The 26,820-nt window shown below is 61.4% G+C and overlaps 2 protein-coding genes across 3 annotated transcripts; both read left to right on the top strand.

The window, feature by feature from the left end:
• The first annotated feature begins 698 nt into the window (after window positions 1–698).
• ADCY6 (adenylate cyclase 6) lies at window positions 699–15,610 on the top strand. The gene is made up of 22 exons (XM_068997770.1): window positions 699–761; window positions 1,627–2,461; window positions 3,944–4,093; window positions 4,183–4,304; window positions 4,412–4,523; window positions 4,590–4,717; window positions 5,340–5,498; window positions 5,589–5,730; window positions 5,810–5,938; window positions 6,399–6,424; window positions 6,523–6,670; window positions 7,342–7,439; window positions 7,517–7,604; window positions 7,679–7,795; window positions 7,877–8,035; window positions 9,711–9,886; window positions 9,972–10,001; window positions 10,488–10,617; window positions 11,160–11,423; window positions 13,774–13,978; window positions 14,659–14,783; window positions 14,865–15,610. The coding sequence occupies exons 2-22, from the start codon at window positions 1,628–1,630 to the stop codon at window positions 14,991–14,993; spliced, it is 3,471 nt and encodes a 1,156-aa protein (XP_068853871.1). The 5' UTR covers window positions 699–761; window position 1,627; the 3' UTR covers window positions 14,994–15,610.
• A 949-nt stretch (window positions 15,611–16,559) lies between these two features.
• CCNT1 (cyclin T1) lies at window positions 16,560–26,668 on the top strand. 2 transcript variants are annotated; one of them, XM_068997777.1, is made up of 9 exons: window positions 16,560–16,752; window positions 17,792–17,873; window positions 18,120–18,248; window positions 19,077–19,137; window positions 20,422–20,484; window positions 21,139–21,184; window positions 23,562–23,725; window positions 24,041–24,111; window positions 24,439–26,668. In XM_068997777.1, the coding sequence occupies exons 1-9, from the start codon at window positions 16,580–16,582 to the stop codon at window positions 25,819–25,821; spliced, it is 2,172 nt and encodes a 723-aa protein (XP_068853878.1). In that variant the 5' UTR covers window positions 16,560–16,579; the 3' UTR covers window positions 25,822–26,668. The 2 variants fall into 2 exon arrangements, with proteins under 2 accessions (XP_068853878.1, XP_068853879.1); XM_068997778.1 differs by lacking the exons at window positions 23,562–23,725; window positions 24,041–24,111; window positions 24,439–26,668 and adding an exon at window positions 21,767–23,547.
• Window positions 26,669–26,820: the final 152 nt, after the last annotated feature.

Here is a 26,820-nt window from a genome sequence, read left to right as displayed (position 1 = left end):
CATGAGTGTGCAAGGGTGTGTGTGTGCGTGAGGGGGTGTAAACGTGCAAGGAGGGTGTGTATGTGCCATGTGTATGTGTGCGGCGAGGAAAACGTGTGTGCAAGGCGGTGTGTTCTCACGTGTGTGCGTGTGCAAGGGGAGGTTTGTGCGTGTACGGGCGTGTGCGAGGGGGGTTCGTGTGCGTGTGAACACACATGTGCATGCAACACGCGTGTGCCGGGGTGTGCAATGTGTGCGTGTGCAAGGAGGGTACCGGGATGCGCGGGCCGGGCGTGCAGGGGGAAGGCACTGGGGGCACTGCGGTGGGTGTGCAAGTGACACACTCGGGGGGGGCTGTGCGGACACGGGGGGGCCTGGGAGGTGCGGACACAGGGGGGCCCAGCCGCGCGTGTCCCCGCCATGTCGGTGCGTGTGTTCGTGTCCGTGCGCGTGTGCGCAGCCCCGGGGGTGCGAGTCCGCCCCCACCGCTCCGGGCCGTACCGGGCCGTTCCCGCCGCCGCCGCTGCGCCTTTAAGGCCGCCGGCCGGGAGCGCCCGGGAGCGGATCCGGGCGGGGGGGGGGGGGAGGGGGGGCGGGCACCGGCCGGGGCGGGCCGGGGCTGCGCGGCCGCGACCGGGACCGGGGCCGCCACCGCCACCGGGGGCCCGGCCTGGGCGCGGGATGGGGCGGCGGGGACTCGGCGCGGCCGCCGTGTAGGAGCGGGCGGCGGCGGGGCCGTGGCGGGGCGCGGGGCCCCGCGGGCGGCAGCGCCGGAGGCGGAGGTGAGCGGGGCCGCCCGGGCGCACCGGGAGCGGCGGGAGGGGCGGGAGTGGTGGATCGGGGCGGCGGCGGCGTCGGGGATCGGGACCGGGATCGGGACTGGGACTGGGATCAGGGCGGGGGGGGCGACACCGGGCTGGGCCCCCGGGCGGCGGAGCGGTGCGGCCCCGGAGGGCTGCGCGGTGCTCGGGGGGGTCCGGTGCGGCGGGAGCTGCCGGTGCGGTGGGATCGTCCGGTGCGGCGGCCGGAGGGCGCTGGTGGGTCCCGGTGAACGGGCCGAGCTCGGCGGGGCTCCCGTGCCCCGAGCGGGGAGGGAGGGAGGGAGGCGGCCGCCGCCGCCACCGGGGCCGGCCCTTCCCGGTGGCCGTTCTCCACCGCCGCTCGCCCGGGGCAGGGACCGGCTGCCACGTCCCGGCTGGTTCCCGGTGCCCCGGGGCGGCCGTGCCCGGTACAGCCCGTTGGCCGCCGTTCAAGACAAACAGGGCCGGGACGCCCGGGTCGGTCCCAGCTTTGTCGCAGGTCGCTGCACCGGGAAGGGCGGGCTCGGGGCGGCCTCGGCAGGGCCACGCACTGGGCACCAGGACACTGGGCACCGGGACAACGGGAACCCGACACCGGGAACCCAGCACCGTGCACCGGGATTCTGGCACCGGGCACGCAGCACCGGGAACCCAGCACTGGCCATTCCCACAGGGGCCATGGGGGTAGTGGGAGAGCTGGGACTTGGGGTCTGCATCCTCCAGGGTGGTGGTGGGGACACCAGGACCCTCCACCCCTTGCATGGCCTTGCACCCCCGTGGACACCAGGGCCCCTCTTGGGGTGTCAGAGTGGGGGACCAAGCGCTGACCCCTCCTTGATGCCCACAGCATGTCGTGGTTCAGCGGCATCCTGGTGCCCAAGGTGGACGAGCGGAAGACGGCATGGGGGGAGCGCAACGGCAAGAAGGGCCCCCGGCCCCGAGCCGGCCTCTGTGGCCCCCGCTACATGAGCTGCCTGCAGGACCCTGAGATGGAGCGGGGTGCAGGACCCCCCCGGGGGCTGCGCTGCACTTGGCAGGAGGATCATTACGGCAAGAAGGGGCCCGCGGGCGACCTGGGACTCAAATCGGTGGATGCGGGCTTGGAGGACGGCGAAGCCAAGGGGCCGAAGGGAGCCGGAGGACATGGGGGGCGGCCATCGGCCGGCGAGTGCTGGCGGCGGCTGCTCCAGGTTTTCCGCTCCAAACGCTTCCAGTCGGCCAAACTGGAGCGGCTCTACCAGCGCTACTTCTTCCAGATGAACCAGAGCAGCCTGACGGTGCTGATGGGAGTGCTGGTGCTGGTTTGCGGGGTGATGCTGCTCTTCCTCTGCCTGCCCGGCGCCCCGCACGTGCCGGCGGCCGCCGCGCTGGCCGGTGCCACGGCCCTGTTCCTGCTCCTCATGGTGCTGTGCAGTCGCAGCGCCTTCCCCCAGGACTACATGTGGGTGGTGAGCTACGTGGTGCTGGGGCTGCTGGCCGGGGTGCAGGCGCTGGGGACGGTGGCCGTGGCTCCCCGGAGCGCGGCCGAGGGCGTTTGGTGGAGCGTCTTTTTCATCTACATCACCTACACGCTGCTGCCCGTGCGGATGCGGGCGGCCGTGCTGGCCGGGGTGCTGCTCTCCGCCCTGCACCTCGCCATCGCCTGGCACCGCAACGCTGCCGACCCCTTCCTCTGGAAGCAGGTAGGGCTGGAGGGACACACCCGGGAGGGGCTGCGCCTCGGCGTCCCGCCCACCTGCAGGTGGGGACCTCCCGTCCCTGAATCCCGCTCTCCCAAAAAATTGGGATTTTTTTTTTTTTGCACTTGATGTTTCTGCTGGTGGAAAATTCTGGAGGCAGGAGGGGCCCCTTGGCTGCCCCGGGGTAGGGGAGCCCCAGGGAAAGTCCCGTGATGGGGCCGGGGGTCTCTGCAGTGCCGCAGCCCCCGAGGGACGGGATGGGCCCCTCACCCCGGCACAGACCCACCATTGTGGGCTGCACTGGGGGGAAGGGGCACCCACAAAGCCCCCGTTGTAGGGCTGGCAGAAAGCCCCGAGGAGGGACGCAAGTCCAGGGCACCAGGGCAGGGGCTGTCACCCAGGGGGGCTGGGACGCTGCCAGTGTCCCCTGTCCTGCCCCTCTGATGTGGTGGGCTCTCCCAGGGGGGTGCTGCTTGCACAGGGGGTGCAGAGGGTTCCCCCAACCCTAGGGCCGCGTGTTCCCAGCCCCAGCAGCTCTCCCTCCTCGCACGGGGCCACTCGTCACCCGTCACCCTCGCCCTGCCTGGCCAGGACCCGGGCCACGTGCTGTCCCCGCGGGGCCCAGGGCGAGGAACACAATGACATCCGAGGCCAGCGGGGTCATGGGAGGGGCCGCCCCCCCCGGGTAGGGTTCACCTCCTCAGGGTAGGAGCGATGGGGCTCCAGGGGGACGCGATGGGGCCGGGGTTGGGGGGAGTGTGAGGCCTCTGCTCCCAGTGTCCCACTGTGTTGGAGCGCTATAAATAGCCCTGGCCCCAGTCCCGGGAGATGGGGATGGGGCAAACCGCAGCTCCCACTGCAGTCATCTCCGCTTTCCCACTTCCTCTGCTTCCCGAGGGCGTCCCCATGACCCCCATGCTCCAGGTCCCCATGTACCCCCAGCCTTAGGCCCCTGTATCCTCATATTCCCCCTGCTCTGGTTTTCTACATCCCCATGTTCCCCCTGCCCTGGATCTACAGGTCCTCCACATTCACTGCATGCATGTCCCCTGTGTCCCCAGTCCCCATGTCCCCTTTGCCCCCCCTACCCTGTGTCCCCATGCCCCCTTTGCCCTCCTACCCTGTGTCCCCATGCCCCCCTTGCCCCCCTACCCTGTGTCCCCAGGTCCCTGCATCCCCTGTTCCCTGGTTTCCCGCAGCCCCAAGTCCCCCATGTTCCTGCAGCCCCCTTGCCCTGTTTTCCCATGTCCTTTGGTGCCCCACATCCCCCCGACCCTGTCCCCTGTGTCTCCATGTCCCTGCATCCTCCCTGCCCTGCGTCCCAGAGCCCCCATGTTCCCACACCCACATCCCCCTCCTTGCAGCCCCCTCTCCTCCCCTGAGCAGCACCCACCCTACCAAAGCCAAGGTTCTGTGGCGCAGAGGAGGGTGGCAGAGGTGGCTGGGGATCCCCAGGTGGTCACGCCGAGCCCACCTCCCCCCCAGCTCAGCGCCAATGCCCTGATCTTCCTCTGCACCAACGTGGTGGGGGTCTGCACCCACTACCCGGCCGAGGTGTCGCAGCGCCAGGCCTTCCAGGAGACCCGTGGCTACATCCAGGCACGCCTGCACCTCCAGCGGGAGAACCGGCAGCAGGTGGGACGGGGGGTCCCGGGGGTCCCCGTGCTGGGCTGGGGGGGTCCCTCAGCACCCCGGCCCTGCTGACGGGACTGCTGTGGGTGCAGGAGCGGCTGCTGCTCTCGGTGCTGCCGCAGCACGTGGCCATGGAGATGAAGGAGGACATCAACACCAAGAAGGAGGACATGATGTTCCACAAGATCTACATCCAGAAGCACGACAACGTCAGGTACTGCGGGGACAGGGGTGCAGGCGAGGTTTGGGGGAGGTATCACTGGGGAGGGTGTCTGGGGCAGTGCGTGGGCCGTGCCCAGCCCGTGCTCTTCCTCCCGGCAGCATCCTCTTCGCGGACATCGAGGGCTTCACCAGCCTGGCCTCGCAGTGCACGGCCCAGGAGCTGGTGATGACGCTCAACGAGCTCTTCGCCCGCTTTGACAAGCTGGCTGCGGTGAGTGGAGGGGCCAGGGGGGTTCGGGGGGTCCTGGAGCCCTCCTAACCTGCTCGTGCCCCCCAGGAGAACCATTGCCTGCGCATCAAGATCCTGGGGGACTGCTACTACTGCGTGTCGGGGCTGCCGGAGGCGCGCGGGGACCACGCGCACTGCTGCGTGGAGATGGGCGTCGACATGATCGAGGCCATCTCGTGAGTGGGGCAGAGACCGGGGCTGTGCCCGTCCCCAGTGCCACCACAGCTTGGGGGGCTGCACCTGACCCTGCTGTGCCCATCTGCTAGGCTGGCACATCTTTGGTGCCACCACAATTTGGGGGGCTGCACCTCACCGTGGTGCTGGTATGTCCCTGGTGCTACCACAACCCTGAGGGGCTGCGTCTGGCACTGGTGTGTCCCTGGTGCCGCTGCAACTTGGGGGGGCTGTGATTTGCCCAGTTTTGGCAAGTCCCAAGTGCCACCGCAGCTTGGGGGAGGGGTCCCATTCCTGGCACATCCCCAGAACTCACCAGTTTGGGTCACAGTGCCTAAGGGTGCCATGGGGTGCCTGGGGGTGCCGTGGTGCCATGGGGTGCCTGTGAGTCCAGCAGTGCTTTGGGGTGTCTTGGGGTGCTGTGGTGTCTGGGAATCCTGAAAGGCCATGGGGTGCCATGGGGTGCCTGGGGGTGCTGTGAACTATCTGGAGATGCCCTGGTGCCAATGGGGTGCTGTGGTGCCTGGGAACCCTGCAAGGCCGAGGGTTGCTTGGGGACACCTCGAGGCGCCTGTGGGTGCCACGGAGCGCCCAGGGGTGACGCGGTGCTGGTGCTGTCCGCAGGCTGGTGCGCGAGGTGACGGGGGTGAACGTGAACATGCGCGTGGGCATCCACAGCGGGCGGGTTCACTGCGGCGTCCTGGGGCTGCGCAAGTGGCAGTTCGACGTCTGGTCCAACGATGTCACCCTCGCCAACCACATGGAAGCGGGCGGCAAAGCCGGGTGAGCCGGGATGGGGGGGCCGGGTTGGGGTGTGGGGTGGGGGGCGCCGGGCAGGGAAGGCTCAGCACCTTCATCCCCCCCCGTCCCCAGGCGCATCCACATCACCTGGGCAACGCTGCAGTACCTGAACGGGGACTACGAGGTGGAGCCGGGCCACGGGGGCGAGCGCAACGCCTACCTCAAGGAGCACAACATCGAGACCTTCTTGATCGTCGGCTGCAGCCAGAAGCGCGTGAGTTGGGGGGCGGCTGGGGGGGGGCTGGGGCGTGGGAAAGCTGGGGTCACCCCCTCATGGCCGTGTCACCCTGCAGAAGGAGGAGAAAGCCATCCTGGCCAAGCTGCAGCGCACTCGCGCCAACTCCACCGAGGGGCTGGTGCCGCGCTGGGTGCCCGAGCGCTCCTTCTCCCGCACCAAGGACTCCAAGGCCTTCCGGCAGATGGTGAGCGGTGCCGGGGAGGGCATCGGGCATGGGGGACCCCCACCGCGGTGCTATCAGCCACTTGCTGCCCTTCCGTGGCTGTCGGTGGCTTCCCCAGCCCTGCCCGCAGCCCTCGTGGCTTCCTCCTGCTGCCCGTGGGCCTCGGGAAGTTCCTGGGTGGTCCCTGGTGACCTTGGAGATCCTCCTTGTTCTCACCAGTCCTGGGGACCCTCAGGGGTCTCCCGTCCTTGCTGGTGTTGACATCCCCCCTTAGACCGCTCCCTCCTCCCTTTGCAGACCCCTGGGAACCCTCTTGGCCTTGCCAAGAACCCTTGGGGACCCCCCCCCTCCCATTTACCCCTGGAATTCTGCCCCCCATCCCGGGTGACCCTGGGGGATGTCCCATGTCCTTGTGATCCATGATGGTCCCCCCTGTCTGTGCCAGTGTCGCTGACACCTCCATCTCCCTTGTGTCTCCCAGGGCATTGATGACTCCAGCAAGGACAAGTGAGTGTCCCCACGCTGGGCTGCTGGGGGGTCGTGACCAGCCCCTCCCTGAGGCAGAGCTGGGAGCCTGGGAGGGTCCTGACCCCCCCATTCCCCAGCCGTGGTGCCCAGGAGGCCCTCAACCCTGAAGACGAGGTGGACGAGTTCCTGAGCCGGGCCATCGATGCCCGTAGCATCGACCAGCTCCGCAAGGACCACGTCAAGAAGTTCCTGCTCACCTTCCAGACCCCCGAGCTGGAGAAGAAGGTGGGGGCCCCTCTGTCCCCTTTGTTCTGGACCCACTGTCCCATCTGTCTCCTGAAGTCCCCTCTGCCCCGGTCCCGTCAGCACCTTCGTCCCTCTCATCTCTCCTCTGTCCCTTGGGGTCCTCTCTGTGCTGGTTTCATGGTCCCTCCACCTTCTCAACCTCATCCCCTGCCCCCTCCATTCCTTGCCATCCCCTGGGGTCCTCCCGTCCCCTCCCATCTCCTGGGGTCCACTTGTCCCCCACCATTCCATCCCCTGGGGTCCCCCATGTCCCATCCCATCCCCTGCAGTCCCCTCCATCCCACTCCCTGCATCCCCTGGAGTCCCTCCCATCCCCCTCCATCCCATGCCCCAGGGTGCTCCTGTCCCCCTTTTCCCCACCCTCTGGGGTCCCCTCATCTCCCTCCATCCCATCCCTTGCATCCCCTGGGGTTCCCCCATTCCCCTTTGGGGTTGCCCCTGTCCCCCCACATCCCATCCTCTGGGATGTCCCCAGTCCCCCCCCATCTGGCTCCCTTGGGGTCCTCCCATTTCCCCCCATCCCATCCCCCAGATTCCCCCATTCCCCCTCCACCCCATTCACTGGGGTCCCCTCAGCCCCCCCTCCCCTCTTCCCCTGGGGTCCCCCCGTCCCCTCCCTCCATCCACCCCACCTCCCCCTGTCTCCGCAGTACTCCAAGAAGGTCGACGACCGTTTTGGTGGCTACGTGGCCTGCACCCTCCTCGTCTTCTGCTTCATCTGCTGCCTCCAGATCCTGGTGTTCCCCCAGTAAGTGCCACAGCCCCCCCAAACATCAGCTCTGATCCCCCAACCCCGTCCCCAACTCACCTCCCACCTCTGCCCAGCTCCCCGCTGATGCTCGGGGTCTACGTCAGCATCTTCATCCTCCTCGCCGCCATCCTCTTCATCTGCGCCATCTACTCCTGTGTCACTGTGAGTACCTGAGGGCTGGGAGGGTTTTTGGGGGGCCTTGGCCATGCCTTACAGGATCCTCGGTTCCCCCCCAGCTCTTCCCCGCCGCCCTGCAGCAGCTCTCCCGGGGCATCGTCCAGTCCCGCGCCCGCAGCACCGGCATCGCCGTCTTCACCATCCTCCTCGTCTTCATCGCCGCCTTCGTCAACATGGTAGGGTCATGGGGGGCTGTGGGGGGCTGTGGGGGGCTGTGGGGAGCTGTGGGGCACCGGCTCACCCCTCTGGCTCCCCAGTTCTCCTGCAGCCGCGTGGCCCTGCGGGACTGCGCCGCCCACGAGCTCAACATCACCCCCGGGGCCGTGGGGCCCTGCCAGCTCCGTGCCCTCAACTTCTCCCTGGGGACCCCCGCGGGCTCCTGCCACGGGGACGGGCTGGCCTGTGACTTCCCCGAGGTGAGTGGCCGCGGGCAACCTCTGGCACAGGGCATGGAGTCGGGTTCCTACAGGGGTCCCTTCTGGGGCCAAGTCCTCCCTGGGCACTGGCAGAGGGTCCTTGAGGTTGCTGGGTGCTGGCAGAGGGTCCCCATGGGTGTAGTGTCCCCAGGAATGCTGGCATGGATCTCTGTGGGCATTGTGTCCCCAAGGGTGTTGGCATGGGGTCCCCATGGGGGCAGTGTCCCCCAGAGTGCTGGCACAGTGTCCCCAAACATGCTGGCACAGGGTCCCAGAGGGTGCAGTGTCCCCCAGAGTGCTGGCATGGGGTCTCCATGGGTGCAGTGTCCCCCAGAGTGCTGGCATGGGGTCTCCATGGGTGCAGTGTCCCCCAGGGTGCTGGCATGGGGTCCCCATGGGTGCAGTGTCCCCCAGGGTGCTGGCATGGGGTCCCCATGGGTGCGGGGTGCCAGCACGGGGTCCCCACAGACACGGGGTGCTGGCACAGGTCACTCGAGTCCAAGGTCCTCCGCGGGTGCTGGCACTGAGCCCTTGAGGTTGCTGGGTGCTGGCACGGTGTCCCCAGGGGTGCAAGGTCCCTGTGGGCGTGGGGAGGTGCTGGGACTCCTGAGGTGCTGCAGGGTTCCCAAGGGTGCCATCCACTGTTCCCAAGGGGCTGCAGGGGTTCCTGGAATGCTGTCTGGGGTCCCTGGGGTGCTGCAGGAGTTCCTGGGGTCTCAGCTGGTATTCCTAAGGTGGCAGAGGGTTCTTTGGGGTGCCATTTGGGGTTCCTGGGGTACCATCTGGGGTTCTCGGGGTGCTTCAGCAGTTGCTGTGATGCTGGTTGGTGTTCCCAGGGTACCAAAGAGCTCCCAGGGATGCCCTCTGAGGTTCCCAGGGTGCTGCAGAGGTTACTGGGGTGCTGCAGAGTTCCCACACGTGCTGTCCAGGGTTCCCCAGGATTCCATCCTGGGTTCCTGGGATGAGGCCTGGGGTTCCTGGGGTGCCATCTGGGGTTCCCAGTGTGCTGCAGAGGTTCCCAGGGTGCCATCAGGGATTCCCAGGAGTGCATGCCAGTATCCCCAGGGTGCTACAGGGGGTCCCGGGGTGCCATCCAGCATTCCAGAGGTGCCATCCAGCATTACAGGGGTGCTATCCAGGGTTCCCAGGGAACTACAGGGGTTCCTGGAACGCCAGTCCTGGTTCTTGGGGTGCCATCTGGGGTTCCCTGGGTGCTACAGGGGCTCCTGGAATGCCAGTCCTGGTTCTTGGGGTGCCATCTGGGGTTCCCTGGGTGCTACAGTGGCTCCTGGAATGCCAGTCCTGGTTCCTGGGGTGCCATCTGGGGTTCCCTGGGTGCTACAGGGGTTCCTGGAACGCCAGTCCTGGTTCCTGGGGTGCCATCTGGGGTTCCCTGGGTGCTACAGGGGCTCCTGGAATGCCAGTCCTGCTTCTTGGGGTGCCATCTGGGGTTCCCTGGGTGCTACAGGGGCTCCTGGAATGCCAGTCCTGGTTCCTGGGGTGCCATCTGGGGTTCCCTGGGTGCTACAGGGGCTCCTGGAATGCCAATCCTGGTTCCTGGGGTGCCATCTGGGGTTCCCTGGGTGCTGCAAAGATCCCAGGGGTACCACCCAGAGTTCTGGGTACCATCCGGTGTTCCTGGGGTGCCGGTGCACCCCACCATGCCCCCCCCCAGTACTTCAGCTACAGCGTGGTGCTGAGCCTGCTCGCCTGCTCCGTCTTCCTGCACATCAGTAGCATCGGGAAGCTGCTGCTCATGGTGGGCATCGAGGCCACGTTCCTGCTGCTGGTGGAGGGGCCTCACGCAGCCCTCTTTGACAACGCCGACCTGCTGGTCCTGGCCAATGCCCTGTGAGTGCCCCCGGTCCCCCAGGGGTCCCCACCCACCTCGCAGCTGTGTCCCCACCCCACTGACCCCTGGCTCCTGTCCCCACAGGCCCTCCTTCAACGTGACGCAGGGAGAGTGGTGAGCAGCAAACTGGAGCCGGTGGGGACCTGGGTGTAGGGGGGTGAGGGTGGGCAGAAGCAGGAGGGTCCCTTAGGGGTCTGTGCTGCAGCGCTGGGGGGTGGGTACAGCTTCGGGGTCTCTGGTGTGGGTTCAGCTTTGGGATCTGGGTGCAAATTTGGGGCTCCTTTGGGTGAGTGAGTGGATCTTTGGGGTCTAGGTGCAGATTTAGGGTCCCTGGGATGGGCAGGTGAATGTTGGGGTCTGGGTGCAGGTTTGAGGTCCCTGAAGTGGGTGAGTGCATCTTGGGGGTCTGGGTGGATCTCTGGGATCTGGGTGCAGGTTTTGGGCCTCTTGGGTGAGTGGGTGAATCTTTGGGGTTGGGTACACATTTGGGGTTCCTCTGGGTGGGTGAGTGGATCTTTGGGGTCTGGGTGCAGTTTGGGATCCCTGGATGGGTGGGGGCTGGTCCCTTAGCCTGTCTCAGGGATCCCGGGGGTCCTGCAGCCTGGCGGAGGGGAAGGTGGCCCTGCGCTACGTGACCCCCGTGGTCCTGGCCGTGTTCGCGCTCGCCCTGTACCTGCACGCGCAGCAGGTGGAGTCCACCGCCCGCCTCGACTTCCTCTGGAAGCTCCAGGTACGACCAAGGTGTGGGGGGGCTTGGAATGACCCTTTCTCTGCATCCTGGGACTGGGACTGACCCCCTCCCTGTACCCCAGGACTGGGGTGACCACACAGTCAGGATCGACCCCTTCCCGTACTCTGGGACAGGACTGACTCCTCTCAGCACCCCAGAACCGGGGTGGTTGTGGGATTGGGACTGACCCTGCTCCCTGGGAATGGGGTGACCATGGGTCTGGAAGTGACTCTTTCCCTGCTCCCTGGGATTAGGATGACTTTTGGGCTGGAACCAACCCCTTCCTTGCACTCTGGGACCAGAACTGACCCTTCCCTGCACCCCAGAACCGGGGCAGTCATGGGACAGGGACCAGTCCAGGGCCAGGACCACCTTATTCCCCACACCCTCACCCAGGGGTGGCCACAGGGCTGGGAGTGACCCTTTCTCTGCACCCCAGGATTGGGGTGACCAGGGGGCTAGGACCAACCCCCTCCCCACACCCTGATGCCAGGGTGGCCACGGGGTCCTGTGGCAGCTCCCACACGGGTCTGTGCCCGCAGGCAACGGGCGAGAAGGAGGAGATGGAGGAGCTCCAGGCCTACAACCGGCGGCTGCTGCACAACATCCTGCCCAAGGACGTGGCCGCACACTTCCTGGCACGGGAGCGGCGCAACGACGAGCTCTACTACCAGTCCTGCGAGTGCGTGGCCGTCATGTTCGCCTCCATCAGCAACTTCTCCGAGTTCTACGTGGAGCTGGAGGCCAACAACGAGGGCGTGGAGTGTCTGCGGCTGCTCAACGAGATCATCGCCGACTTCGATGAGGTGCTGGGGCGGAGGAAGGGCGAGGGGAGGGGGTGTGTGGAGGTGAAGTGTGCGGGGTTGGGGTGCAGCGGATGGGGCTCGTGGGGTGCTGGAGAGTCTGCGGAGCAGCGTGGATAGGGTGCACAGGGATGGGGTGCAGGAAGATGGGGTGTTGGAGAGGCTGTGGAACACCGTGTTTGGGGACAGGGTGCAGGAGATGGTGTGCACAGGGTGCTGGAGAAGCTGTGGAGCACCACGGATGAGGTTGGGGTGCAGGGGATGGGATTCATGGGATGCTGAAGAGTCCGTGGAACACCATGGATGAGGTTGGGGTGCAGCAGATGGGATTCATGGGGTGTTGGACAGGCTGTGGAACACCATGGATGAGGTTGGGGTGCAGCAGATGGGATTCATGGGGTGTTGGAGAGGCTGTGGAATACCGTGTTTGGGGACAGGGTGCAGGAGATGGTGTGCACAGGGTGCTGGAGAAGCTGTGGAGCACCATGGATGAGGTTGGGGTGCAGGGAATGCAGTCACGGGGTGCTGGAAAGGCTGTGGAGCAGCATGGATAAGGTACAGGATGTACTCCATCCTTGGAGAAGCCATGGAGAAGCTTTCATGGAGCCACAGGAACGGGTGCAGGGCATGCTGGAGAGGCTGTGGAGCAGCGTGGATGGGGTTCATGGGGTGCAGCGGATGGGGTTCGTGGGGTGCTGGAGAGTGTGAAGCAGCATGGATAGGATGCACAAGGATGGGGTGCAGGAAGATGGGGTGTTGGAGAGGCTGTGGAACACCGTGTTTGGGGACAGGGACAGGAGATGGTGCGCACAGGGTGCTGGAGAAGCTGTGGAACACCATGGATGAGGTTGGGGTGCAGCAGATGTGATTCATGGGGTGTTGGAGAGGCTGTGGAACACCGTGTTTGGGGACAGGGTGCAGGAGATGGTGTGCACAGGGTGCTGGAGAAGCTGTGGAGCACCATGGACGAGGTTGGGGTGCAGAAGATGGGATTCATGGGGAGCTGGAGAGTCTGTGGAGCAGTGTGGATAGGGTGCACAAGGATGGGGTGCAGGAAGATGGGGTGTTGGAGAGGCTGTGGAACACCGTGGATGAGGTTGGGGTGCAGGAGATGGTGTGCACAGGGTGCTGGAGAGTCTGTGGAACACCATGGATGAGGTTGGGGTGCAGCAGATGGGATTCATGGGGTGTTGGAGAGGCTGTGGAACACCATGTTTGGGGACAGGGTGCAGGAGATGGTGTGCACAGGGTGCTGGAGACGCTGTGGAGCACCACGGATGAGGTTGGGGTGCTGCAGATGGGATTCATGGGATGCTGGAGAGTCTGTGGAACACCACAGATGAGGTTGTGGTCCAGGGAATGCAGTCACGGGGTGCTGGAGAGGCTGTGGAGCAGCATGGATGAGGTACAGGATGTACTCCATCCTTGGAGAAGCCATGGAGAAGCTTTCATGGAGCCACAGGAACGGGTGCAGGGCATGCTGGAGAGGCTGTGGAGCAGCGTGGATGGGGTTCATGGGGTGCAGCGGATGGGGCTCGTGGGGTGCTGGAGAGTGTGGAGCAGCATGGATAGGGTGCACAAGGATGGGGTGCAGGAAGATGGGGTGTTGGAGAGGCTGTGGAACACCGTGTTTGGGGACAGGGACAGGAGATGGTGCGCACAGGGTGCTGGAGAAGCTGTGGAACACCATGGATGAGGTTGGGGTGCAGCAGATGTGATTCATGGGGTGCTGAAGAGTCCGTGGAACACCATGGATGAGGTTGGGGTGCAGCAGATGTGATTCATGGGGTGTTGAAGAGTCCGTGGAACACCACGGATGAGGTTGGGGTGCAGCAGATGGGATTCATGGGGTGTTGGAGAGGCTGTGGAACACCGTGTTTGGGGACAGAGTACAGGAGATGGTGTGCACAGGGTGCTGGAGAGTCTGTGGAGCGCCCTGGATGAGGATGGGGTATAGGGGATGCAGATATGGGGTGCTGGAGAAGCTGTGGAGCACCATGGATGAGGATGGGGTGCAGGGGATGGGATTCATGGGCTGCTGGAGAGGCTGTGGAGCACCATGAAGGAGGTGCGAGAAGATGGGGTGCACGAGGTACGGAGAGCCTGCAGAGCACCGTGTTTGGGGACAGGGTGCAGGAGATGGTGTGCACAGGGTGTTGGAGAGGTTGTGGAACCCCATGGATGAGGTGGAGATGCCATGGAGGAGCATTTATGGCGCCATAGTGCAGGGTGCAGGAGGTGCTGGAAAAGCCCCGGAGCAGCATTCACGGAGCCGCGGGATGCGGGTGCAGGATTTGGGGTACCCATCGCCCCGTCCAGGCGCTGTGGGGGTGACCCCACCCCGTTCCCCCAGATCATCAGCGAGCAGAAGTACCGGCAGCTGGAGAAGATCAAGACCATCGGCAGCACCTACATGGCGGCGTCGGGGCTCAACGCGGCCACCTACGACCGCGAGGGCCGGAGCCACATCGCAGCGCTGGCCGACTACGCCATGCACCTCATGGAGCAGATGAAGTACATCAACGAGCACTCCTTCAACAACTTCCAGATGAAGATCGGTGAGCCCTTGCACGCCCCTTGCACGCCCCTTGCACGCCCCTTGCACGCCCCTCTGCACCTCCAGCCATCCCGTGCACGCCCCTGGCTGTCGTTCATGGCTTTGTGCCTGGCGGCTCTTGCACCCCTTTTTCCACTCTTTCCCAATCACCTCTTCCTTTTCCCTTCCATACCCCCTTTTCCTCTCTCACCCTCCCTTTTCTCCCCTCCTGCCCCTTTTCCCCCTTCTCACACCACCTTTTGCCCCCTCACTCCTTCTTTTTCCCCTCTCACCTCCCCTTTCCCCTCTCACCCCACCTTTTCCCTCCTTCACACCCCTCTTTTCCCTGTCACTCCCTCCTTTTCCAATCTCACACCCCCTTTTCCTCTCTCACCCCTCCTTTTCCCCATCTTGCCCTCCCTTTTCTCCCCTCCTGCCCCTTTTCCCCTTCTCACACCACCTTTTCCCCCCTCTCACCTCCCCTTTCCCCTCTCACCCCACCTTTTTCCCCTTCACACCCCTCTTTTCCCCATCACTCCCTCCTTTTCCAATCTCACACCCCCTTTCCCCCTCTCACCCCTTCTTTTCCCCCCCACCCCTTTTTCCCCCCTTTCCCTACCCTCTTTCTCTCCCCTGCCCTTGCCCTCCTCCCATTTCCCCGAGCGTGGGGGTCATCCCTGACTCTCAACCGTGTCCCCCCAGGCCTGAACATGGGCCCGGTGGTCGCAGGGGTCATCGGGGCTCGCAAGCCCCAGTATGACATTTGGGGCAACACCGTCAACGTCTCGAGCCGCATGGACAGCACTGGGGTCCCCGACCGCATCCAGGTCAGCCGGGGGTGGGAGGGGCACGGGATACTCACCCAGAGACCCCCACGGACCCCCCTGACCCCCGTGTCCCCCCTCCAGGTGACAACGGACCTGTACCAGGTGCTGGCGGCCAAGGGCTACGTGTTGGAGTGCCGAGGGCTGGTCAAGGTCAAGGGCAAGGGGGAGATGACCACCTACTTCCTCAATGCGGGCCCTGGGGGCAGTTAGGGGGGTCCCCATGGTGTCCCCGCATGCCGGGGGCTCCCCCAGCCTGTGCCGAGCTCAGGCAAAGAAAAAAAGGAAAAATCCCCAAATCCACGTATTAAAAAAAAAAAAAAGAAAAGGGAGAAACGGACACAAGGGAGGTGGTTGGGGGGCGTGGGGAGGTGACCCTGTGCCCCCCCCTCCGGGGGTGTTTTAGGGGGTGTTTCCCAGCCCTGCACCGGGGTGTTTTTTGGGGTGGGGGGGTGTCATGGTAACCCCCATCCCTTTGCTGAAACCCCCCATGTGCCAAAGAGGGGAGATGGGGCCCCCCAGGAAAGGGACTGCAGGGGGTTTTGGGGGCGGGGGGCTCCCCAGCCCCCTCCATGTGCCAAATTGAAGTGCCGCCTGCGGGGGGTGGGGAGGCGCAGGCCCAGCATCTCCGCAGCCCCCTCACCCCCCGGGGGTCCCAGCTCCCTCCGGGGGGACTGTGGCGGGGAGGGGGGGGGGGCAGACCCCCCCCCTTTTAAATGCAAAAAAACCCTAATGAAGTGATTTTTTTTTTTTTCTTTTCTTTTATTTTTTTTTTTGAAGCAGTTTTGGGGTGGGGGGGCTCAGCCCGGGGGGAAGGGGGGGGGGCACTGGCCCCCTCACCCCAGCGCAGACCTGAGGTACTTTGTCCTTCGTGTGTACAGATAAATTATATATAAAACACTTTGGATACGAGCTGTGGCCTGGCCTGTGGGGTGGAGGGCGGCCGGGAGGGCACACGGGGGGATCCCGGTTGAAAGGGGGCCCTGGATCCCGGTATCCCGGTGGGAGGAGGGGGGGAAAAGCACCGGGATCCTGCTGAGGAGGGGTCCCGGTAAGGGAAGGGGGGTGAGAAGTCGGTGGGGGGGGGTACAGGCAGCGTCTTGAGGTGCGGGGGCCTGCGGGAGCTCGGTAAAACCGGATCTAGGAAAGCTGCGGGCATCCCGGTGCCGTGGGGTCCCGGGCGAGGGAAACATACCGGAGTCCGATGGGGAGAGATACACCGGGATCCCGGGGAGTGGGGGACACACAGCGCGGTCCCGGTGAGGAGGGAGTCCCGGGATGGGGTAGACACCCCAATGTCCCGGGGGTCCCCGCGTCTCAGTGCGTAGAAGTCCCGGTACGGGGGAGCTGAGAAGCCGGTGGGGGGGGGGCCCCGCCGAAATCAGAGCCTCCCCCTCCCCCTCGCACCGGGTGTGAGGGAGAGCGCGGGCGGTACCAGGCCGGGAGTGGGCGTGGCCTGTCCGGGAGTAGGCGTGGCCTGTCCGGGAGTAGGCGTGGCCTGCCAGGGAGTGGGCGTGGTCTGTCCCGGACTGGGCGTGGCCTGACCGGGAGTGAGCGTGGCCTGTCCGGGAGTGGGCGTGGCCTGACTGGGACTGGGCGTGGCCTGACCAGGAGTGGGCGTGGCCTGTCCCGGACTGGGCGTGGCCTCCGCCGTCCCCGCCTCCCCAGCGGTCCCGCCCTGCTTTGGAACGCTCGCGCCTCCAACGGCTCTCCCCGCGCCCGCCCACCCGACGCCTGACGTCATCGCGCCGCCGCGCTGCGTGCGCACGCCGCGTCCCCCGCGCGGGCGCAGAGCCGCCATGGAGGCCTCGGCGGGCGGCGGCGGCGCCGGGCCCGGGCGCCGCTGGTACTTCAGCCGCGAGCAGCTGGAGCGGAGTCCGTCCCGCCGCGCCGGCCTCGACCCCGACAAGGAGCTCTCGTACCGGCAGCAGGCGGCCAACTTGCTGCAGGACATGGGGCAGCGCCTCAACGTGTATCCGGCCGCGCTAGGCCGCGCTAGGCCGCGGGTGGGAGTGGGGCGGGGCGCGGAGAGCGGGGAGGGGGGAGAGCCGCGAGCGGGTGCGGGGAGAGCCGGGAGCCGGGATGGGGAGTGCCGGGAGCGAGTGCGGGGAGAGCCGAGTGTGTTGGGGATCGAGGAGAGCCCGGCCCCGGAACGGGGAGATCAGTGCTGGGGTGTCGGGAAGGCCCGACCCGGCTCTCGGAGCGGGGGAAAGCCGAGCCTGTTTTTGGTTCTGGAAATCCCATTTCGGGCGCAGGGAAAGCTGTGCCGGCGTGTTGGAAAGGCTTGGGAAGGCCTGACCGGCGCGGGAGCGGGGAGAGCTGTGCCGGGGTGCGTGGAAGGGAGCGGAAGGCCCGGCCCGGCTGCGCCGAGCCCGTTTTGGGATCGAGGAGATTTCGGGAGTGGAGAAGGCAGTGCCGGGATGCGGGGAAGGGAAGACACGGCCAGACCGGGAGCAGGGAGAGCCGAGCCCGTTTCGAGATCGCGGAAATCCCGTTTCAGGAGCAGGGAAAGCTGTGCTGGGGAGTCGGGAAGGCCCGGCCTAGGAGTGGGGAGAGCCGAGCCCGTTTCGGGATTGAGGAAATCCCGTTTCAGGAGTGGGAAAAGCTGTACTGAGGCGTTGCGAAGGCGCGGTAAGGCTCGGCCCACGAGTGCCCGCGAAAGCCGAGCCTATTTTGGGACCAGGGAGATCCCAGAAAGGGTTTTGGGAGCAGCGAGAGCCGAGCCTGTTTGGGATGGAGGAGACCCCATTTTGGGAGCAGGGAGAGCTCTCCTGGGGTGTCGGGAAGGCTCGGGTTGGGAATGGGGAGTGCTGAGCCCGTTTTGGGATCGAGGAGAGCTCGCTTTGGGAGTGGGGCGAAGCTGTGCCGGGATGCAGGGAAGACCTGCCCTGGGAATGAGGAGAGCCCGTCCCCTCCTGGTGCTGTTGGCCTGTGGGATCTGTTCCAGCAGCTCCCCCGCGCCTGCCCAGGGGTCTCTGCGTCGGCTGCGCTGTTCCTTAACCCCTTCCCAGCTCCCAGCTCACCATCAACACGGCCATCGTGTACATGCACCGCTTCTACATGGTGCAGTCCTTCACCCAGTTCCACAGGAACGTAAGTGCTGGGATCTGGGGAGGGTGGGCGGTGCTGGGAACTCCAAATCCACTCCTGTCGCTGCCTGGGTGGGGGGCCCACCTTGGGAAGGGGTTTGGGAAGGGAGAGGGACCCTCTTCTCTCTCCTGGTGGTGGCTGGACTTGAACAGTCTTCGTTCTCTGAAGGAATATTGAGAGTCCCCCTGATTTATTTGCTTTAATCGTGAATAGTGACTTTTTAAGCAAACAGAGCGTTTTCCTCCACAGTCGGTGGTGCCAGCAGCGCTTTTCCTGGCAGCCAAGGTGGAGGAGCAGCCCCGGAAGCTGGAGCACGTCATCAAGGTGGCACATGCCTGTCTGCACCCCCAGGAGCCTCTGCTTGACACCAAGAGTGAGGTAAGTGTGGGGATGGAGCCTTGGGATGTGCTGTGAGCGCTGGAGGCCCCAGGAGTGGGAATGGCATCCGGAATCGCGCGGCTCCGGCGGCTCCTCGACCCTCCCGAGGTGCTCAGGGGCAGCTTCTCAATCCAACCACTCCTGCTACGGAGAGATTTGGGCTTCCCTGCTCTGTGCAAACCCTTTTCTCTTCTGCTGCACACCTGATCCAGGTGTGCTGTGTGCCACTGTCCCTGGAATGCTGCCGAGGAGGGTGTGGACGCAGGTGTGGAGCAGAGGAGCTCCACTGTGGGAGAAGTTTGTCCCCACGCCTTTCTCAGTGGGTTAAAAACGTTGCTGATCCCTCATCTGTCCAGACAGCCCCTTTTACCTGGAGCTAAGCAGCCAGTCCTGCTGGAAGGGGCAGCTTTTTCCAGGGAAACTTGCAGGAAAAAAAAAAAACAAACAAAAAAACAAAACAAAAAAAAAAAAACAACAAAAAAAAAAAACAGGAAAAGCAGCTGATTCCTGCACTGCTCATGTGCCACCCCAGGAGAGTGGGGGACCAGCACCCACCCAACACTCTGCTCCCTCTTTCTTAGAATCCCCAGATGATTTGGGTTGGAAGGACCTTAAATCCCATCCCATCCCAAGGGCAGGGACGTTTTCCACTAGCCCAGGTTGCTCCGAGCTCCATCCAGCCTGGCCTTGAATACTTCCAGGGAATCTGTGCCAGTCCCCCTGTGCAGGGAGATTCCCGTTTTTGCCCCGGAGAGAAGGGTGTTAGGAATGTGCAGGCTTGATCCGAGTGCCTCTCCGTGAGTAACCTGCCTGTCCTCTCAACCCCAGGCTTACCTGCAACAAGCCCAAGACCTGGTCATTCTAGAGAGCATAATCCTACAGACCCTGGGTAAGTTCCTCGAAGCGGCCGGACTGCCACACGAATCCCAGAGCCAGGAGAATTCCACAGGCTGGAGAGCCTCACCCCTTCCACAGAGTCCACACAACAAACCCTGTTTTTCAGCCTGACTCCTGTTTTAACATCAGTTTTTCAGGTGTAACTTGTGCCAGGCTCAATGCTGAGAGATTTAAGTGTGGTTTGTCTCTTTTTCTTTTTTGGTTTTTTTTTTTTTCTTCCTTAAAAAATCCAGGATTTGTGCTGCCTGGACATCAGCCCCTGTCCTGGGTTGTGTTTTCCAGCTCAGTCATAGAATCATGGAATGGTTTAGGTTTGAAGGGACCTTAAAGACCATCCAATTCCAGGCCATAATGCTCCAGTTCGGTTGCAGGAAGCAGTTTGTACTGAGATGTCTTAAAAAATAGGTTGAAAGTGAATATTTTGGTCAAATATTTAAAAGGGGGGAAAATCCCCAGAACTCAACAAACCAGGAGCAGTTTCTGGGTGTTTTTGGAAGTAGTCTCCACATAGGGCTGTGGCTGGTGGAGCTGGTGCCTTGTTTCTTTATCAAATGTACTGTTAAAAGTTGTTTTCACTAACAAATCTTCTGTTTCAGAGGCAGTTTGTAGGTAGATTTTCCCTCCAAAAGAGCAGGATTTGTTATTCCTGACTGGATTCAGAGCAAACACCCCATGTTCCTCCTTCAGTAGGAGCAGAGGTGTCGTGGGCCACAAGCCTGTGGCTAAACCAAGCCCACTTCTGCAACCTCTCAGTTCTCCAGTGGCCTTTTTGAACATCCCAGTTCTCCCAGAACATTCTGCAGATCTGCTGCACACATGGACCAACTGGAATTCTTTCTTCCCTTTCAAACATAATTCCCAAACTGAGGAGGAAACAGGAGCGAGGATTAAACTCAGATGCCCTCAGTGCTTTAGGCCCGTTCAAAGGGAAAACAATCTGCTTCCTCTCAGCTTTTTGGGTGAGAGAAATTCCTTGGAGCAGATGCCATTGTCTTCGCCTTCCTCCCAGCTGCTTCAAGGGGCTTTGTCCTGCTATTTTTAAAATCCTTAATAGTTGTTTTGTTTCCAGTGAGCCCTTTCAGAAGTTGGGAGGTCTGGGAGCACCAGAGACCTTCTGGGTTTGTAGCTGGAGAACTTGAGGCTTCTGGATGCAGGAAAATGGGCTCCTCTATTCCTGCCCGGCTCCAAGCAGGGCTGTAGGAGGGAAGGGGTGCAGGAAACGTGGATCCAGGGCTGTGCTGCTGGTTCTGATGGTCCTTTCTCTGTGTCCTTCCAGGGTTTGAGATCACTATTGACCATCCCCACACCCACGTGGTGAAGTGCACCCAGCTTGTCCGAGGTGAGAGGGAATTGGGAGGAAAGGGCTGGGGAAATACAGGGGAGTGTCCAGCTGGAACTGCTCCAGAGCTTCCCAGAGTCCTGGAATGGTTTGGGTTGGGAGGGCAAGGACAACTTCCACTTGCCCAGGTTGTTCCAACCTGGCCTTGGATGCTGCTAGGGATGGGGCAGGCACAGCTTCCCTGGGCAATCAGCACCTCCCCACCCTCACAGGGAGGAATTTCTTCCCACTGTCCTATCTAAATCTCTCCTTTTTCCTGGGGGAAAAACCATTCCTGCTTATCCTGCCACTCCAGGTCCTATCTGGAGTCCCATTTGAGCTCTCTTGGAACCTGAAAGGCCACAACAGGGTCACCCCAGAGCCTTCTCCAGGCTGAACAATCCCAAATCTCCTAGGTTTTCCTCCCAGGAGAGCTGTTCCATCCCTCTGATTCTCAAAACAGAGGCAGTTTTAGATGATTCTGGCTCTGCTGAACCACACAAAACTCTCAGTGAGCAGTAGTTCCCAAAATCCTCGTGGCTGTGGCCTGCAGCTGCTCAATCCGTGGGTGGCCTGTGGTTCTTGCATGAAAGTATGATAATATGAAAATATTGATAATATGAAAATATGCAGATAACACCCTGATTTTTCCTTTTTTTTTTTTTTTTCTTGCAGCCAGCAAGGACTTGGCACAAACTTCCTATTTCATGGCTACAAACAGGTTATTATTTTATAATTTTATAATTGATTGATAATTTATCTGCTGCCTGTGACCCCAGAGGCATCGTTCAGCCATGGAGCAGCTGGGGATCCCACAGGAAGAGCCTTAAGAAAGGGTTCCAGCTCTTTTTCCTGCCAGCTGCTGGGTAAAATGAGCTGGAAAATAAGGCAGATGGAATCCTCAGGAGCTTTACTGCTTATTTGATAGGAATTTAGTTGTGAAAGTTAAAAAAAAAAAAAAAAACAAAAACTCCAAAACTAACCAAAAAGATGGAGGGGAAATGGATACGTACATTTTTCCTTGCTTACTCCTGGGTGTTGGAGTGTTTTCACTCAACAAGGTGCTGTTGAAATTGTCCCTGAATATGGTTTGTACCCCAAAAAAGGCTGATTTAGGGCATAAATGAAGAAAAATCAACCCCAAGTTTTTTGTATGGGTTGTTTTGCCCCTAAGTTTTCCCTGGAAAGAAAAATCATCTCCAGATTCTTCCTCTGATTTGTTTTGTCCCTAAATTTTCACTGCCAGCCTGATACCAGCACTTTTGTTGGGATTATTTTTAAATACAATTTCCTGGATTTTCAGCTTCAGACAAATCACGGAGTTAATGTTTGGAACAGACAAAAAAAATCGTGGACATGGAAAACATTGAGGTTTTGGGAAATTAGGGAGGGAAAAGTGGTTTGGGTGCCAGCACAGGTGAAGCTGCAGGGCCAGAGATGCCTCCAAGCCCTGGCTGGGAATGTCTGTGGGCATGTGGTTTCCCTTTTCCACCTGGGAGGTGTTGCCTGCTCACCTGCACTGTTTGTTGAAGGTGTTTCGGGCTCCAAAGGGCACCCTGTGGATTTCCGGCCTCGGGAATGTGGTGTTGGTGATGTTTGGGTAAACACAGCCCTGAAACCTGTTTTATCCCTGCAGCAAGAATTTCAAAGCCACGGGATTAGGAGTTAAGGCTGTAATTGAGGGAAATCCAGGCAGAAAGTATGAAGAAGAGCCTCAGTTTTGTCTGAGAGAGCCAGTTCTGGGATGAACTGCATTTATCCTTGTGTTCCCTTTGGTTTTGTTCTGGGGCAGAGTTGAGGCTCTTTGTTATCCTTGAGTTCGCTCTGCCAAGGCTCTGAATTCCCTGGGTTTGACTTCCCCTGGATAAACCCAGTATCCATGAAACTTCAGGATTTTTGGCTGTAGATGCCAAACTTCTGCCTCTCCACTTCTCACCGATGGAAAAATGTTGAATAGGGTGGTGGGGAGATGGTGCCACCTGAGGGCTCGGTGGCATAATTCCCAAAGGGCCCATTCAGGAGTGGGCAAATCCCACACTCAAGACTTGCTTCCGTGTTTCCTAAAGCTCTGATGTTCCTGCAGGATCCTCGTAGTCCCTCAGTTCTCCCGGTCCTGGTGCTGCCCACACCCCCCAGCACTGATGGCTGAGCTACCACGTGGAAAATCAATTTATTAATGAAAATACGTGATAGGTCACCTGGCTCAGGTTTTCCTGAGTTGCTCCAGCATAGAATGTATTCCTAAAAATCCTTTGGGAAAGATCAGACCCTTCCTAAAGCTGAAAAGGACAGGTTTGCTCCTTGAATGCCATCCAGGAGTTGTGCTTGGAAGTTCCTCCCCAGAGCAGAGGTGGGGCTGGCAGGTGACCCCAGCGCTGACTTCCGTCCTTGGAGATCCCAAATTTCCTGTAGCAAAACAGGGATGAACAAGGAAACCAGTGGAGGAGATCCCAAGTATCCTGTAGCAAACCAGGAATGAACAGAGATGGAGGAAATCCCAGCTTTCCTGTAGCAAAACAGGGATGAGCAAAAAACCGGACAAATTTCTCTTCAAGAGCAGAGGTGGGGCTGCTCCCCAGTGACTTTCCTGCTTGGAGGGGAATCCCAAATTTCCCACATCAAAACAGGGATAAACAGGGATATCGGTGGAGGTAGATCCCAAATTTCCTGTAGCAAACCAGGGATGAGCTTCTCCTCAGAGCAGAGGCTGGCAGGTGACCTCAGCACTGATATTCCTCCTTTGGAGGAGATCCCAAATTTCCTGTAGCAAACCAGGGATGAGTTTCTCTTCAGAGCCCAGGTGGGGCTGGCAGGTCCCCAGTGGCTTTCTCCTTCAGAGAAGCTCCCAAATTACCTGTGTAAAAACTGAGCGAAAACTGATGGAGGAGAGCCCAAATTCCCTGTAGCAAACCAGGCCCGAACAAGCGAAGCGGTCCCGAAGCCCCGCTGTGCTGGAGCGGGATGGAGCTGGCTGTGCCCGAGGGTCTTTCTGGGGAGGTCCAGAGGGCCACCCCCACGTTCCCCCCCATGTCCCGCGTGGATCTGCAGCTCAGGCGTGGGAGTTGATGGCTTTTTGTTTTCTCTCCCGGTGACGTCAGCCTGCACCTGACCACCTTCAGCCTGCAGTACACCCCGCCCGTTGTGGCCTGCGTCTGTATCCACCTGGCCTGTAAGTGGTCCAACTGGGAGATCCCAGTCTCCACGGACGGGAAGCACTGGTGGGAATACGTTGATGGCACTGTAACTCTGGAGCTCTTAGATGGTAAGTTTGGGAGCGAGGTTTTTCCCCTGCAAAAGGCTCTTAAATTATTTTGGCATCGCTGGTCCTGGGTCTGATGTTCCAACACCACTTCACGGGCTCCAGGAGTTCAGGGCTTGCTGAGGTTTTCCAGGGCAGCAGCAGCTTCTGTAGCAGCACAGAGAAATGAGTTTGAATGGGTCAGTGATTCCAGTTGTCAGAATTCCCCTCCTGGAGCAGCTCCATCCCACCAGTAGCTCCATCCATCAGATGAGGGGGTTGTCCTGATGGACTGGGGCTGCTCTGACTCTCCCGCTTGGGTTTGTGTCTCCTCTGCAGAACTGACCCATGAATTCCTGCAAATCCTCGAGAAAACTCCCAGCCGACTGAAACGGATCCGGAATTGGCGGGTAAGAAACTCGGACACGGGCTGTGATTCCTTTGGGAATCCCAATGCAGGACAGCAGGGGAGGGAGGTGTGTGTGGAATTGGGATACTGTGTGGTGCTTGTGGTGCTCAAGTTCATCTGTTGTGAATTAACTTGTACAGAACTTTGGTTTTCCAGCTGCATTAGCAGCCCTGCTTCTTCCAGGGGTTGGGAATTTTCCCACAAGGAGGGATGGGAGCAAACTGGATCTGTCTGTAAAGAAGACCTTGCACTGTCCTGGTGAGCTGCTTGCATTAAACCAGCTCCAGCAACACCCCAAGTAAACACCCGGTGATCTGTTTCATTCCAGGCCTCTCAAGCAGCCAGGAAATCCAAGACTGACGACCACGGCGAGGACGAGAGCCTGTCAGAGCAGACAATCCTCAACATGATCTCCAGGAACAACAGCTCGGACATGAACATCGCTGGGCTCATGAGCATGTCCACGTCCTCCACTGCCGGCGCAGGGCCGGCGCTCCCGGCCGCGGCCGATTCCCCCGGCGAGCCGAGCGCTGCTGACCCGTCCCAGGCGGATCATTGGCATCCCCCGGCCAAGCTGGACATCCACAGGACTAGCGAGAGCTCGTCGGCCGCCGAGCACCCGCAGCAGGACGGCGCTGCCTACCCAAAACAGAGTACCAAGAACGCCCCATCGGCCAAGGTGTCCCTCAAGGAGTACCGGGCCAAGCACGCCGAGGAACTGGCGGCACAGAAGCGGCAGCTGGAAAACATGGAAGCAAACGTGCGCTCCCAGTACGCCTACGCCGCACAGAACCTCCTGGTCCAGCAGCAGCGGGAGAGGGAAGGGCAGCAGGACAGCAACCCCTCCCCAATCATCCTGAAAATCCCCATCGCGGGGCCGGAGAACCCCGAGCGCCTGCCCGGCGCCGACAAGGGTGACAAAGCTCTCAAGATGAGGATCCCGGCGGTGGGTGGAGGCGGGGAGAGGCCGATCCCCTCCAAGCAGGAGGAGATCAAGATGCGGATTAAGGTGCCGGGTCCTGGAGACAGACACAGCTCCGCGGATGAGAGTGGAGGGAAGAGCCGGGAGTACAAAGAGAAGCACAAGGGCCACTCATCCAACCACCACCACCACCACCACAACCACCACTCGCACAAACACTTGCATGCCCAGCTCGGCGCCGGCCCCAGCACCGCGGCCAAGCGCCCGGGGGACTCCAAACACAGCACCCAACCCGGTGCCACCGCCACCACCACCCCCCACAAGGGCTACGGGCCTCTTGCCCCCACCCGCAAAAGACCCCTGCCCGAGGAGCCCCCGGCTATGCCCCACGAGCACCAGCCCAAGGTGGGCAAAGTCTCCAAAGGCCCTGGAGTGCCGTTCCCATACGCCCACCTTCCCGGGGCCGCCCATCTCCCCGGGCACAGCTCGGATTTATCCCAGCCCAGCAAAGCCCGGGGCACCCACAAATCGGACAAGGGGCCTTCGGGGGCCAACGGGCACAACGCCAGCCAGGCCAGTGACTATCAGGACACGGTGAACATGCTGCACTCGCTGCTGAGCGCGCAGGGCATGCAGCCCACCCAGCCCCCCGCCTTTGAATTCCACTCGTACGAGCTCCTGAACCCCCGGGCTTCCAGCGGCTCCAGAGCTGCCACCAACACGGACAAGCCCCGACCGCCCCCCCTGCCCTCGGAACCGCCCCCCCCGCTGCCTCCCCTCCCCAAATAACCCCCTTTTTACTACTGAGTCCAGAGCCCGAGCCCAAACTTGCAGGGCTTTTCTAAGGGCTTTTTGATCTCCACTGCCTCACGAAGAACTTATTTTATTATAATATAACTTTTATTATTGATATTTAGTTGTTAAAGCTGTGAAAGGATAAGGAACCCTTTCTCTATTCCTCCCTTTCCCCCATAGGCTCCCAGTTAGTGTTGGGCTTTGACCCCTCTCTGGGGAACATGGGGGATATTTAAAATATGTCACAGAAAATTTAAGATGTTTTACAAATAATTTAAGCATTAACTTATATCTTAGTGGTTTGGTTCCTTTTAATTCCGAGGGGCTATGGCAGAGCCCAGGGGGGCTTTTGGGGAGGTTCCACTCGAGGTGTTGGTGTTCAGGAGTTTTTGGGGGATGGAGGGATGTGGGGGGCTGAGGGAATCCCAGGTGATGGGAGCTGTTCTCCCTCCTATGGGTCCTGTTCCCTTGCCCCTGGACCTGTTCTGGTTTGGGATCCGATCTCCATCCCTTGCTCCCTTCCTGCAGATTCTGGGATTCCCACTGGAAACCCTGGGGGGACCAGGGAACTCGGGAGGTACATTGCCAGTGGGATGTGGAATGAGAAAGTGCCAGGCTGGTCCTGCAGTCACTGTGCCTGGGGCAGCTCTTCCAGGGAATCCCATTGGCACAGGGCTGTTGCCAGCTGAGCTGGAAGCAGCTTCTACTGGAACCTCGGCCCAGGGCCAGGGGACCTGCCGGGGTTTGGGTTGAATATTTGGGAAAGTCCTATTTCCTTTCTTCTTAGACTTGACTTCTCTGACCTTCAATAAATGAGTGGTCTCTGGATGGTTTTGAGAAACTCTTGTTCCACATCTAGCTTGTTTTTAGGAGGAATTGCTGCTGCCAAAGGCCCTCCAGGGATTTGGGGACCGATTTGGTCCAGTTTGGGGACAAGTTCTTAGATTTCAGGTTCTGGGCATGGCCCATCCCTTGCTTCCCCTCCGTCTTTTG

This window comes from Aphelocoma coerulescens, chromosome 29, assembly GCF_041296385.1.
Source record: "Aphelocoma coerulescens isolate FSJ_1873_10779 chromosome 29, UR_Acoe_1.0, whole genome shotgun sequence".
Lineage (NCBI taxonomy): Eukaryota > Metazoa > Chordata > Aves > Passeriformes > Corvidae > Aphelocoma > Aphelocoma coerulescens.
The sequence above is the reverse complement of the archived record's forward strand: the minus strand, read 5'-3'. Positions and strand labels throughout refer to the sequence as shown.

Coding starts and splice junctions, on each gene's coding strand:
- CCNT1 (XM_068997777.1), top strand. CDS start 16,580: ATGGAGGCCTCGGCGGGCGGCGGCGGCGCCGGGCCCGGGCGCCGCTGG. Junction 20,485..21,138: donor GTGCACCCAGCTTGTCCGAG/GTGAGAGGGAAT, acceptor TTTTTCTTGCAG/CCAGCAAGGACTTGGCACAA. Junction 21,185..23,561: donor TATTTCATGGCTACAAACAG/GTTATTATTTTA, acceptor CGGTGACGTCAG/CCTGCACCTGACCACCTTCA.
- ADCY6 (XM_068997770.1), top strand. CDS start 1,628: ATGTCGTGGTTCAGCGGCATCCTGGTGCCCAAGGTGGACGAGCGGAAG. Junction 4,305..4,411: donor CAGAAGCACGACAACGTCAG/GTACTGCGGGGA, acceptor TCCTCCCGGCAG/CATCCTCTTCGCGGACATCG. Junction 10,618..11,159: donor ACTTCCTCTGGAAGCTCCAG/GTACGACCAAGG, acceptor CTGTGCCCGCAG/GCAACGGGCGAGAAGGAGGA.